The sequence below is a fragment of the Megalobrama amblycephala genome, linkage group LG8, assembly GCF_018812025.1.
Source record: "Megalobrama amblycephala isolate DHTTF-2021 linkage group LG8, ASM1881202v1, whole genome shotgun sequence".
In the NCBI taxonomy this organism is placed as follows: domain Eukaryota; kingdom Metazoa; phylum Chordata; class Actinopteri; order Cypriniformes; family Xenocyprididae; genus Megalobrama; species Megalobrama amblycephala.
In genome coordinates this window covers 9,011,166-9,023,952 of record NC_063051.1, presented here as the reverse complement: position 1 = coordinate 9,023,952, position 12,787 = coordinate 9,011,166, and the positions used below count along the sequence as shown (strand labels likewise).

The following is a 12,787-nucleotide window of genomic DNA, read 5'->3' as shown; positions in this document are numbered from 1 at the left end:
GCGCCGTAATGATGGAGTAAAAAGCATCATGATTGGTGGATGCAGGCTAGAAGAAAAATAAACCCCAGAACGTTGCCTTTGCACTCCGGACGCGACGCGACAAACGCGAATGAATCCAGCGCGTGCTTTCGGTCATCGGTGAAGAAATGGAATAGAAAAACCTCTTGAATTACAGCAAAAACATCCACATCCACACAAGGAGCTAAAAGTACACAATGGTCGCTGGCGATATGTGTCTCTCAGACAAGCTTGGCGCAGCGTCGCTTGCGTGACAGCTCGCTGGCCAATAGGAACATCCAGCTGCCCAGCTGCGCTTAGAAGCGTCCAATGGCGAACGGCAGAATACGGGCCTAAACGCAAGTTAGGCTGTTGTAGCAGGCGGCCAGCGCTAAACTTCACCAAATAATAGCTGTTTGTATTTTGGCTGCCGCAGTAGCCATTTTAGGTAAGCACATCTTTAAACTTTTTAATTTTAACGCGTCGTGCGCAAAACTGCATGGGGTAGGTGGCGCGTGGACGCGTCAAACTCTCGCATCCCCTCATGAATGAACTGCTCTTGTGCGTTAGGATTAAAGAAATTGCTCTGAGTTTTTTTTCCCTTCCCCGACTCCCACCCCCTCTAATTTTTTATGCATTTTTCTAAACTGTCATGGCGTTTAGTGTCCTTGGAAATAAATGCGGAGAGAGGAACGCGTAGGTTTTTGCGCTAACTGATGTCCGGAGCCGGCGTGTCCAGGTAGGTGAGGTCGCGTTTGACGGTCCCTCCGCGGAGTTTGAGTGGCTCTTCACGCGTGTAACGCCTGAAATATAGAGCACCGTTGCCGTGACATTACGGTTAGCACGCTGGCTAGCGCCCTACAGGAGCTAATGTATATGGGACACGATGTTAGTGTTTTTATAAGAGTGTTTTATGAGGCAAGTTTGGCATCTGTTGAGGCACAAAGCATCCCATGACTGCTATCAAGTACTAGGAACAATGTAACTTCTAGCACTCATGTGGTTTACTTCAAACCCTGGTTTGTGCTATATCCCTATTGAAATTAACGTGATATTTATTGATTTTTGTCATTAATTATGTTGTATTACTTTAACAACTTTATGCTTTTCCTTTTTTTTATACACTGAAAATGCCTCACAGCTTCATTGACACCTGTCTTAACTCCAGGAATGGGTTAGTTAGTATCAAGGGGCCCACCTGGCTTATAATGTAACCCCTCTGAAATTAATGTTTGCAAATATTTATATCACTAAAGATGTTGCGTTAGTGTCAACACTTATGCTTTGCGTTTTTTATACAATTGTACTGCGTGACAGGTAGATTGACACCTCAATCAATATCTTAGTTTGTATTTGGGGTCCCACCTGATTTATGATGTAATTATGTAATTATTATTGGTTTATATCACTAATACTGTTGAATTACATTATGTAATATCTTTATATCTTTATAATTTTAATTCAATGTCAATGCACCACAGGTAGATTAATCTGTTTTAACTCAAGGAATGGGTTAGTTAGTTTCACTGTGGCCCATCTGGTTTATGGTTTATCGCTTTAGAAGCGTATGACATGTTCATATGGATTTGTCATTAATAATGTTGCTTTAGTTAAACACTTTTTCTTTTTAATATAATTACAGTGCATCACAGGTAGATTGACAGCTGTCTTGCCTCTAGCAGTGGGTTATATTAGTTAGTTTCAGGGGCCTCAACTGGTTTAAGATGTAATTATGTGATTATTATGAATTTATGACTCTAATAATGTTGCATTACTGTGACAAAATGTTTTTATTTTTAATTCAATGACAATGCACCACATGTAGATTGACAACCATTGTAACTTAAGGGATAGTTAACATCAAGGGACCCTCCTGGTTTATAATGTAACCCTTTTTATAATTAATATGGATTTATCAATAATTATGTTTCGTTAGTGTCAGGTAGACAGGTAGTGACGGGTAGATTGACACCTGTCTTATGGCAAGCAATAGTTTAGTTACACCTAGGTTATGGAGAAAATTATGTGATAATATGGATTTATGCCACTAATAATGTTGTTTTAATGTCAAAATGTAATTTATTTTTAATATAATTACAGTGCATCACAGGTAGTTTGACAGCTGTCTTACCTAAAGCAAAGGGTTAGTTAGTATCAGGGGTCCCGTCCCACCTGCTTTATGATGTAATTATGTGATTATTATGGATTTATGTCACCTAATAATGTTGCATTACTTTAAAATGTTTATTTTTTTATTTTTAATTCAGTGCACCACAGGTAGATTGACACATGCCTAACTAGTAATGTAACAATCCTTGGATTAGTTAGCATGTATTCAATTTCATATTCTATTTCAAATTATTTTAATCAAACTCATTAAGAGATTGCAATTAATTAAATAGGCTGCAAAAGTGCAAAGTAGTTTAATTTGTTATAACCTGCTATTAATGCAAGTCATTCATTTGACAGAACACTTTAGTTATAAAGTGATGTCTTGGTATCATGTTGTGGTAGTTTAAAGCTTATGTTAAAGCTGACTCATTACTTATTGTTGTACCCCAATGCAATATAAACCTTGAACAATAGTTATGTATAGTTATTGTTGAATAACAATACATTTATTTATATTATTTACATTTATATTGTCCAATATCTTAACCATTATTATTTTCTACTGTAGTCGTCTTCATAATACGCACTTTTCCCACTATTTATTTATTGTCACAAGAATGCAATGACTAAGATGACTGAACTGCCTTCAAATTTTGTTGTGCATTCTGATTTTGAATCATTCTTAATGCTTTTTTCTAAATTATTTTACCAGTTTTTTATGCTTTGTTGCATAATTTCTATATTCATGACTCCTTATATCTCTATATTCCAGACGCAGACACAAAGATCAAGAAACAATGAAAATACAAAAGAAGGACAAGCAGGTCAGTGTATCACATGTGTTGCTGTTAGACACTGTGTGAGAGTTCCTTCTATCTGTCTCTCTTACACCGTCTGTCACACTTTCATCATCATTAGCATAATTTTTAAGTCCTTGCACTATAGCTAAACTTCAGAACGATCCTCAGTCTTGTTTAGCCTACTTTTTTACTTTAATATTTATAGTGTTGCTTGGTTTTTTTCCCCTCACTTAGCTTCTTAGGTAGGTAAACTTAGCCTGATACTCACTTTCACTAGTGCAATACACCTGAGACTATATTTACGATAAGTTGCATGCAAAAATGTGAAGAAAGCTTGTGGCAGTTTTTGATAACATTGGTTCAAAAGATAGTTTTGGTGCTCAGAGGTTGTGTTTTTTTTTTTTTTTTTTTTTTTTTTACAGTCCAGGAGATTTTTAAGTTCTCAGATGTTATGTTGCATTGCAGTATCAAGTTTTTGTGATGTGTCCCAGTATCAACTTTGTGTCCTACAATTCTTTAGGATAAGTAAAAATATAAACAAGGAGAAAATTGTTGCCATATAGTATGTGTATAGAGCTATACAATTAATGTGGATAGCATAGCTCAGATTATCTGCGCATGGAATAATTAGATGAGAAATTGTGGAGTTCATAATGAGATCTCTGGATTTTGATTGCAGGCAAATCTGAGCAGAGTTGTTTGTTCAGGTCTCTTCTGAAACTTCTGAAAATATTTTTCTTCATTTTGCTCTCCATTTAATCTCAACAGCCATGTTACTCATCCACATTTTATGCACTTTTTGGGATATCGCATACAAAATGCTGGATGCCAAGTTGCGCTTAATTGATGTGACTACATATTTTTTTATGATAAGAAGACATGAGCATAAACTAGAGCTGGACGTAATTTTACTTTTTTAATCCTGTTAATACTTTCCCCTTAAAAACATACTACCGCATGTGTAGTCACGTGACTCCACCCTGTCCAGTCAGTGGCATGGAAGCAACACGGAGGCGAACTCAAATGCTGAGTCAACACACACAGACAGCGCACAAGCCCTGAATTGAAATCACTTTCGCTTACGTCCTCACGAAAGTTTGTCAGTTGTATGTGTTTAAATGCTTGCCAGTTTGGACATTCAAGCGATTTTAGACAATCGTATGTGCATCATTATATTGAGACACTCATACAGACAGTAGCTTACGCATCACATGAAGATCGCGTGCACAGAGAATAGCACAGAAACTGTCACTAAAGTAGCTTAGAAACTCAAAAGTTATAGCATATATGTTTCTACTTTTGAAGAAACTACTTACAACCCACAGATTCATAATTAATAGAGAGACGGTATGACTAATTTACACACGTAGTTGGTCTCTCAGTAATGCATACAAATAAATGTACTGGTACTGTGCTACTTTGCCTGTATGTGATTTACAACGAGCAGAAATCTAAGTTTGTAAATGTTACATACAAACCATAGATAAAATATCTGCTGAAAGTGAGCACACTTTTTGCATTAGGAAAAAATATCCCACCTTTAATAGTCAAGCATATTTACAGTACAAACCTTGTCAGTGAACTATGAGAATGCAAAATATAAAAAAACTAAATAATCGTTCATCAATCCTAATCGAGGTAAAATATTATTTTGATTTTAGGTCATATCTTCCAACCCTAGCAACCCTAGTAAACTACAATGGAAACACATTTACCGAAAAAAAAAAAAAAAAATCCCTCAATGTGCAACAAAAAATTCACGTGACTTTGTCTCTACAGAGGATGTGATTGGATAACTGGACTAACCAGTGAACCAATCTCATCGCATAGCTTCTCAAATGTTGGTTTGATTGTTCGGAAACGTCTGTCCCAAAGTCTGTCATCAAAATGGTTTGGTATAATGACCTCCCAGAACTGTCTCAAATGATTGCATACACAAACACCAGCATCCGAATGAAAGATAACACGATGACAGCGTTTATTGCATTTCGTCTGTGTGCTGATACGCAAGTCATTTATGATATAAGAAAAAAGAGCCACGGTGTCTTCACCGATTGCAGTTTCCCAGGAAGTGTCGACTTGACCATAATGGAATGGAAAAGCTGGTTTATTCACTGATTTTTTTTATGCAATATTCCAATTTTGCGCACAAGTTAAATTTGGTACTTAAGTTAACTTTGGAAACATAGCTGTTGCTGCCTATGAGAAATAAGATATTCAAACATTCTCTTTTGTGTTTTTTCAATGCGGGCTTTTAAGAACCAGGGGCCAGTTGCATAGACTTAGCCACAATGTTAAGACTGTGTCTTAAGAACTAGTTAGAACTAGTTAGCTGAGGGGCAATCAGTCTTACTTTTCCCATTCCAATCAATTTTAAAACGTTAGGAGCAGTCTTAAGCAGAAAAAAATTAATGACTAACTTTTAAAACTAGTTAAGACATTGTCCTTGTGCCCTTTTGACTGAGAAGTTTTACTGTTTAATTCAATGTATTATTTTTTTTTTTTTCAGAATTAGAATTGGAGATTTGTAAATAGACTCAGATTCTAGTCTTAATTTTGATGACTTTTGACTTGATAAATTCAAACAAAATGCCATGAAAGGCCTTGCGTTGCAGTCATTGAAGCATGGCTAAGGTGTGTTCTTAAATAAACAGTTCTGTCGGCTGCAGGGTGTTTATAGTTGCTAAGCATCAAAGCAGCTTGACATGTTATATAGAATGTGCAGATGTGTATTTTATGTGGCTTTCGATGTGGCTCATTCAGTATCAGAATCTAACCATTTTATAATATCAGGTACTTTTCAGGGCTCAATGACTTTTGACTTGATACTTCAAGGCAGATTTCTTCATAGCATAAGCTTATAAAAACCTGTGAAGCATCAAATGTGTGGAAGATATCATTGAAAACACTGGTGGTAGATTGAGAAGTTTTCCTTTAAAGAAGAATTAAAGAGTTTTTATAATGACAGTTAACAACCAGGTAGGAGAATGTCTGTTTTCAGTGTCTGTTTGACCAAACTGACCACAACACCGCTGTGACTTTTGCTCTCAGTTGATGCTTGAGTCAGATGCTCTCTAGAGGAGTAGGTACTGTCAGTGCAGACTGGCTGGTGCAGTGATTGCTGTCCTATAGGTGAATGCTAAGATTTTGAATTTAATTTCTGTTGGCATGTGCTGCAAATGTGCTGTCTGCAGCACCTACATGATGTGATTTAAACCCAGTGTAAATTTTGCACACAAAGTTGCAAGAAGTTGACTTGAAAATTAACTTTGTAATTTTGGCAATAGTCACATTGGTATTTAGTTGACATTACTGCTACATGTCTAATTAATGTGCACCATCTGTGCCTGTTATATTACAGTGTTAGCATATAACTCTCCTATTAAATATTGGCTCTGTATACGCTTGGTATTAACACTCATTTTTGGTGATTCAATCACAAGTGGTAAGTCAGGACCTGGTATTAGCATGCATCTCCAATCCATCTCCTTTGACTACGTAGTCTACATCACTTACTACTTCAGTGTTGTACTGCATATTAATATCAAGCATACCGAAGATTTATTTGCACAGGCTTTTACCCTTTTTTATGCCAGTTTTTAAAAACCTTGTTTTTTATGCATTGTCAAACACTCTTCTGTGATGTCTTTTTACATCTGTATTTAGCAATTTATGCTTGTGATGTCACAAGAGAGTCATATAGAGGGTCATCTGGGATGTAGACTAATACAGTAATTAAAACCAATAAATTAAAGGTGCTACAGAGGATCTTTTCGTCGACTGAGAAACCAAAGACTGTTAGTGAGTTTTTGAAATGAGTGCATGCGTAAGAACAACCCTCCTCCTTCACAGCTCATTTTGAGGGAACGCCTCCCAAAACTCGTGCACGAGTATTGGAACATGAGTGTTTGTTTACCACCGGCATTCGCTGTGTCGTGTTAGTGGATTCATTATGTCGGACTCACCGCAGGTAACTCATAATCTGCAGTTGTTACTCCTGTCTCCTGACAAAAACATTGCATGCGGCGCCTTTTTAAGGCCCTACCTCGTGCACAGATGATGTATATTAACATTATTCCTTTCAGTGCACCTAATAAATAGTCTTTTATCAGTTAGTAAAGACAGTTTCAAGTAATATTGCAAAAATGTATAAAACAAAACATCCTCTGTAGCACCTTTAAATTAACAAATTTTCAAAACTATTAAATCATTGAGTGTTAATTACTACTACTGCTCAACGTCTTAGAAAAGTATTAAAGTTTGCATGAAAACCCAGGTACATTTTATCTATGGTTTACCCAGGTAAACTAATAATTAATGGTTTCTGGCAACCCCTAAAATTTTAATGTTATTCACAGTTCTTCTGTAGCATTTTTGGATATGTAAGAATATGTGAATTATGTTACAGATGAACAATAAATAATCAATGGATATTTGTAGAATAATTACTCAATTCCTCTTATTACTGGCATGTACAGTTGAATCTAAATGTTGTTCTGTATCTCACAAAATTCCAGTAAAAATTATTTAATGCAACATTAAGATATAAAGTTACATTTTCCAAATGTACATTTCTATATTTACATGATCAAATAGTGTATTTTTCCTAGATTTGAGAAAGTTACATAAAACATGATAGTTCTGCAGGCAAGTCTTCAAGAATATCTGTCATATTTTATGTAACTTTCTTGTATGTAATGTAATCCATGGAATTTATTTAAACATAGTAAAGTGTTAAACAAAGCTAAGAGCGAGTGCAAGGAATATGTGTGTGATGTGAGTTTGAAATCTGTGGAAATCCCCCGTGTGGACCTGCACATGTCTGATAAGTGCTCAGAAAATTCATTTGGTTAACCTCCATTCATCTGATATTTCTAGATGAGGATGTTGAGATGATGATAATGTTTAACTGTTTAAAGTTTTGCTTTGTTAATGTTTGATTGGGAATCAATGATATTCTCTAGCAATTTCCTATGAAATCCAACTTAAGTACTTGTAAAGATGGTGTGAGGTGTAGCATTATAATCACTGTGCAGTTTTCATGATTTGCCTTTCAATTTGTGTTGTACATCTTGATGTAATCTCTCTTCCAGCTTGTTTTGATTTTCAGGCTAGAAACACCCACCTAATCATGCTAATTGTCAAGAACTCATTGGAAAAGTCAGGGGAAAATGAGGTCAAAGTTGAACGTTAACGCAATATGCTTTGAGTTCAATGCATTGGAGTGTGAAATCAGTATTTAAATATGTCTTAAAGGGTTAGTTCACCCCAAAATGAAAATTCTGTCATTAATTACTCACCCTCATGTCGTTCCAAACCCGTAAGACTTTCGTTCATCTTCAGAACATAAATAAAGATTTTTCTGATGAAATCCGAGAGCTGTCTGTCCCTCCATTGACTGCCTTTGCAACTTGATCTTTGATGCTTCAAAAAGTTCATAAAGAGATTGGAAAACGAATCCATATGAATTGAGCGGTTTAGTCCAAATTTTCTGAAGAGACTCGATCGCTTTTTATGATGAACAGATTTAATTTGTGCTTTTACTCACATAAAACTTGATCAGCGAACATAAACAGATGCTCAACCAAACATGAATGATAAACGAGAGCAGCATGTTTGAGCTTCCATTTTTATTTTTGGGTGAACTAACCCTTTAATGTGTATTTATCTGTGTGGTAAATTTTAGTTAGTCAAGATTTATGGGGGTAGAAAAGAGTTCCCTCAACGAAAATTTACTTGTGCACTAAAATAATCCACAATACAGTACTTTAAAGACCCTCTGTGGTGAAAATCAAGTTTTTAATGTTGTTTATATGTCTATGTGGTGTTTTTAATATGCTTTAAGACAAACCATGTACAAATTCATAAGTTAACACCATTGCTTAGTATTTTATGTTTAAAACTGCAGGAAAAAAAAAAAAACGGTTTGAAGTCGCTGGTGTTTGTGACGTCACAGACTACCTTGTAACCAATCAAGACAACGCGCCAGCAGGCTTTAGCACATCATTAACCATAAGTGCTCTGAAGCAGGAGAGTCTCGAGAGAATCCAGGTTATCCTGGTATATTTTCTGTTGATATGAAAAATCGTGTAGATTTCACAATATAGCGAGTCTATGATGTATATTATGATGTTATGATGAACTATATGCCTTTCTCCATTGACGTTCTGAGTTGTTCAAAGCGTTTGTAAGGATGATTGTTAGAAGGCAGCTGTCTGACTCTGAGATGAAGAACGGGATCATGGTTTGTGTAACATTAGCAACACATTATTAGCTGTTTGATAATGTAGTCAAGCAAAAGGCTAATCATATTAATTACTGTGTCCGACAGAACCGTCACAAGGGCTGTACCAAGTGTGTGAGCTGACTTTAAAGTGACAGCTGACTTTAAGTAAAGTCAATAAAGTTCATGTTTTTGTCCTTCAAAATATTTTAATACTATGAAACATAGCTAAAACAATATTGCTCTGAGCGTTTGCGTGTGACCATGATTCATGTGCATATATCAGTCAGTGTGGCATCACACATCAAGTTCTGAGAGAGCTTTATTCAGTCCATTTTAAATTCTGAATTTGGCAGCCTCTGGAATGGGTCAAACCATAGAAATTACCTGAAAAGTTCAAATAAATACACTGGAAATCCATGCTCATTCAAGGATGTGCATTTATTGCATGTATGGAGGCACGGGCGCCTGCAGGATTTCATTTGACGGTATGCACAAAGGGTTTTTTATTTAACACTATAAAGTTAAATAAGCATATATAGCCTAACTATTTCGCACCTTTCGGACCATCACTGAGAGCAACGGTACACTCTCTGAACTCATGCAAGTGAGTGGAGGCGGGGCTAATTTGCATATTCATTGATCCATGTATATTAAATGAGGCAAGGGTGTAGAGTTACATTCAAGCTATTTTTAAAAAAAAATGTCACTGGGCAAAATGTTTTTAAATATATCATTTTGGTGATCAGTGATGAGTTTTAAGAGTTAAAATAATTGACTACAGGGGGCCTTTAAACATTTTGATCAATTGCCTTTTATCATGGATCAGGCATGTCTATTCCAGTGAGCCTGTCTGTTTCCACACTTTTGAGACCATAGTAATTAGTACAAAGAATCAGTTGTGACATTTATGAGTTGTGAATAAATCACAGCCAGCGTTGTGATCATGCATCAGTTAGGCAGAACATAAATCATTGTCAGCATCACTCAAAATTCTTCTGTCTCTTGATAACTATTGCTGCGTCAGTGAATAAATATCAATGTTATACTTGTTGTGTTGTAGTAAGTCCTTCCTGGTTTCAAGAAGTGTACAGCTTTTTTCGCCTTCTTGTGGAAAACCACCCGAGGACACTTCTGTGGAGCTGTCGGATTGTCAGCCGGATCTGGGAAGCTTTTGGTTTACTGACAGGCAGAGAGGATCTAGACTCAGTGCTGGGATCTCGTGAAGTGAAGAATGGTTGTGTGTAGTCAGTATAGCAGTGAAGCAGTAAACTTGGAAGGGATAAACCTCTCTGACACATTGTCAGTTGTATATAGTGTTCAACAGGATTCATGTGTTTGTTGCTTTGAAACTGTGACCACCTGAATTTCACTGCATTTACGATAGAAGCACGTCGGGGACACCAGCAGATTATTGATATCATAAGATAGGGCCTAAAATCAAAACCTTGATCAATTGTACATTTTACCTCGATTACAATTGATGAACGATTATTTTGTTTCTGTTTTTTTTTTTTTTTTTGCCCTCATAGTTCACTTACAAGGTTTGTACTGTAAATTTGCTTGACTATTAAAGGTGGGATATTTTTTCCTTTTGAAAGAGCGATCTGACATAACAGCTCACTCACAGCAGTTTTATCTATGATTCGTAACATTTCTTACAGATTTCTGCTCGTTGTAAATCAGATAAAGATAAATTAGCACAGTACCAGTACGTAATGAGAACGATTGCGTGTGTGAATTAGTCATACCGTCTCTCAATTAATTGTGAAGCTGTGGGTTGTAAATAGTTACTTCAAAAGTAGAAAAATATATGCTGTAATAACTTTTGAGTTTCTAAGCTACTTTGGTGATAAATCACAGGACAGCACTGACAACTTTCTGCTCTTCAGTGCGCGCGATCTTTGCGTTTTGTGCAGCTAACGTTACTGTTTGTATGAGTGTTCGTGCCACATTGCAGCTGCGCGAGCACAGCAGCTCGGTATTATAATACACATCCGATCGTCCAAATCGCTTGAATGTCTAAATTGGCAAACCTTAAAACACATACAACTGACAAAGTTTAGTGAAGACGCAAGGCTCACCGCTCGTGTGCCGTCTCTGTGTTGACTCTGCGTTCACCTGCGTGTTGACTGCTTGGGGCGGAGTCACATGGCTACACATGCGGTAGTATGTTTTTTAAGGGGGAAGGATTAAAAAAACGAAATAACCGACATGGGAAAATGACATCAGTTACAGGTTCTGAATTTCTGTTTCGATTACTTTTCGATTAATTGCCCAGCACTATCATAAGAGATTAAAAGTTAAAAAAGGCCACTGAGAGATGCTTCTGTAAGGTTCATGTCAGTGTCATGCAAATGATCTGATCTACATTTTGATTACAATTTTTGTGCTGTTAAAATCAAGTAGCCCAATTTAGTTTTATTATTCCCTCACTGTGAGATGAGTGATTCAAAAGGCACTTACTAAATGCCCTGAGAGCTTCAATGTCAGGCCTTTCTGAAAAACCAGCAGGGATTCACACCAGCTTAAAAAAAACTTTTTTTTGATTTTTGACCAATTTGAAATCACTGCAGGTTTATAAAAAGTGATTAACTTTGCTTTGCAGCCAAGCCTGCTGTCATTAATCTTTTAGAAAAATGACCACTGTTTCGATCACTGTTTGTATTTGGATAAACATGAAATATGATTTGCATTCAAAACTTGAGTAAATTCATGTTTCTCATGATCCTTTGATCTAAAGACCTCTGTGCAAATACGTGAAATTAATTTTAAGACAAATACAAATTTTGCCTATATAAGAATTTATTTACAAAAGTAAGAAACTGTTTTATATATCTACAACTACCATTCAAAGTTTGTGGTCGGTAGAGTTTTTTTTTTAATAAAGGTGCCCTAGAACGTTCTTTCACAAGATGTAATATAAGTCTAAGGTGTCCCCTGAATGTGTCTGTGAAGTTTCAGCTCAAAATACCCCATAGATTTTTTAAAATTATTTTTTTTAACTGCCTATTTTGGGGCATCATTAACTATGCACCGATTCAGGCTGCGGCCCCTTTAAATCCTCACGCTCTCTGCCCCTCGAGCTCTCGACTATAATACAGTATATTACAAAGTTCACACAGCTAATATAACTCTCAAATGGATCTTTACTAGGGCTGAAACGATTAGTCGACATTATCGACAACGTCGACAATAAAAAATTGTCGACAAATATTTTTGTTGTCGAATAGTCTCTTGATCTCATATTTGAAGGGCCTGCAATAACGCGGTGTAACCAGTGGGGCGCTGTAGCGCAATACTGTAATGCAGCCCTCCCGGATCCAATCCAATAAAAGAAGTCAGCGCTTTGGAGAGCATAGTGCAAACGAAGTCGAACTCGTGAAATGTGGGAGATTAACATAACATATAAACATAACAAACATAACGTTTAGCAGAACTACAGAATACTGTCATGCAGGGCCACCAACTCTCATTCAGACTCACTGTTCTCACGCCACACGTTCATTTTCTCACACAGTGAAAGATGCATCGCAGAGCAGAGGACACAGACAACGCACCGACAGATCAGGTTACTTTTGATATAAAACTAAGTCTAAGCTTTTAAATTCAGTCAATATTACTACGGAATTCAAACAATACTTGTGGTGGTGAC

General features: G+C 36.5%; 1 protein-coding gene across 1 annotated transcript in view; it reads left to right on the top strand.

Annotated features, from left to right (window-relative positions):
• chd6 (chromodomain helicase DNA binding protein 6) overlaps positions 1-12,787 on the top strand; it is an 80,943-nt gene that overhangs the window by 26,989 nt on the left and 41,167 nt on the right. The window contains 1 exon segment of the mRNA XM_048199087.1: positions 2,882-2,933. Within this exon segment, the coding sequence (XP_048055044.1) occupies positions 2,882-2,933 (52 nt within the window).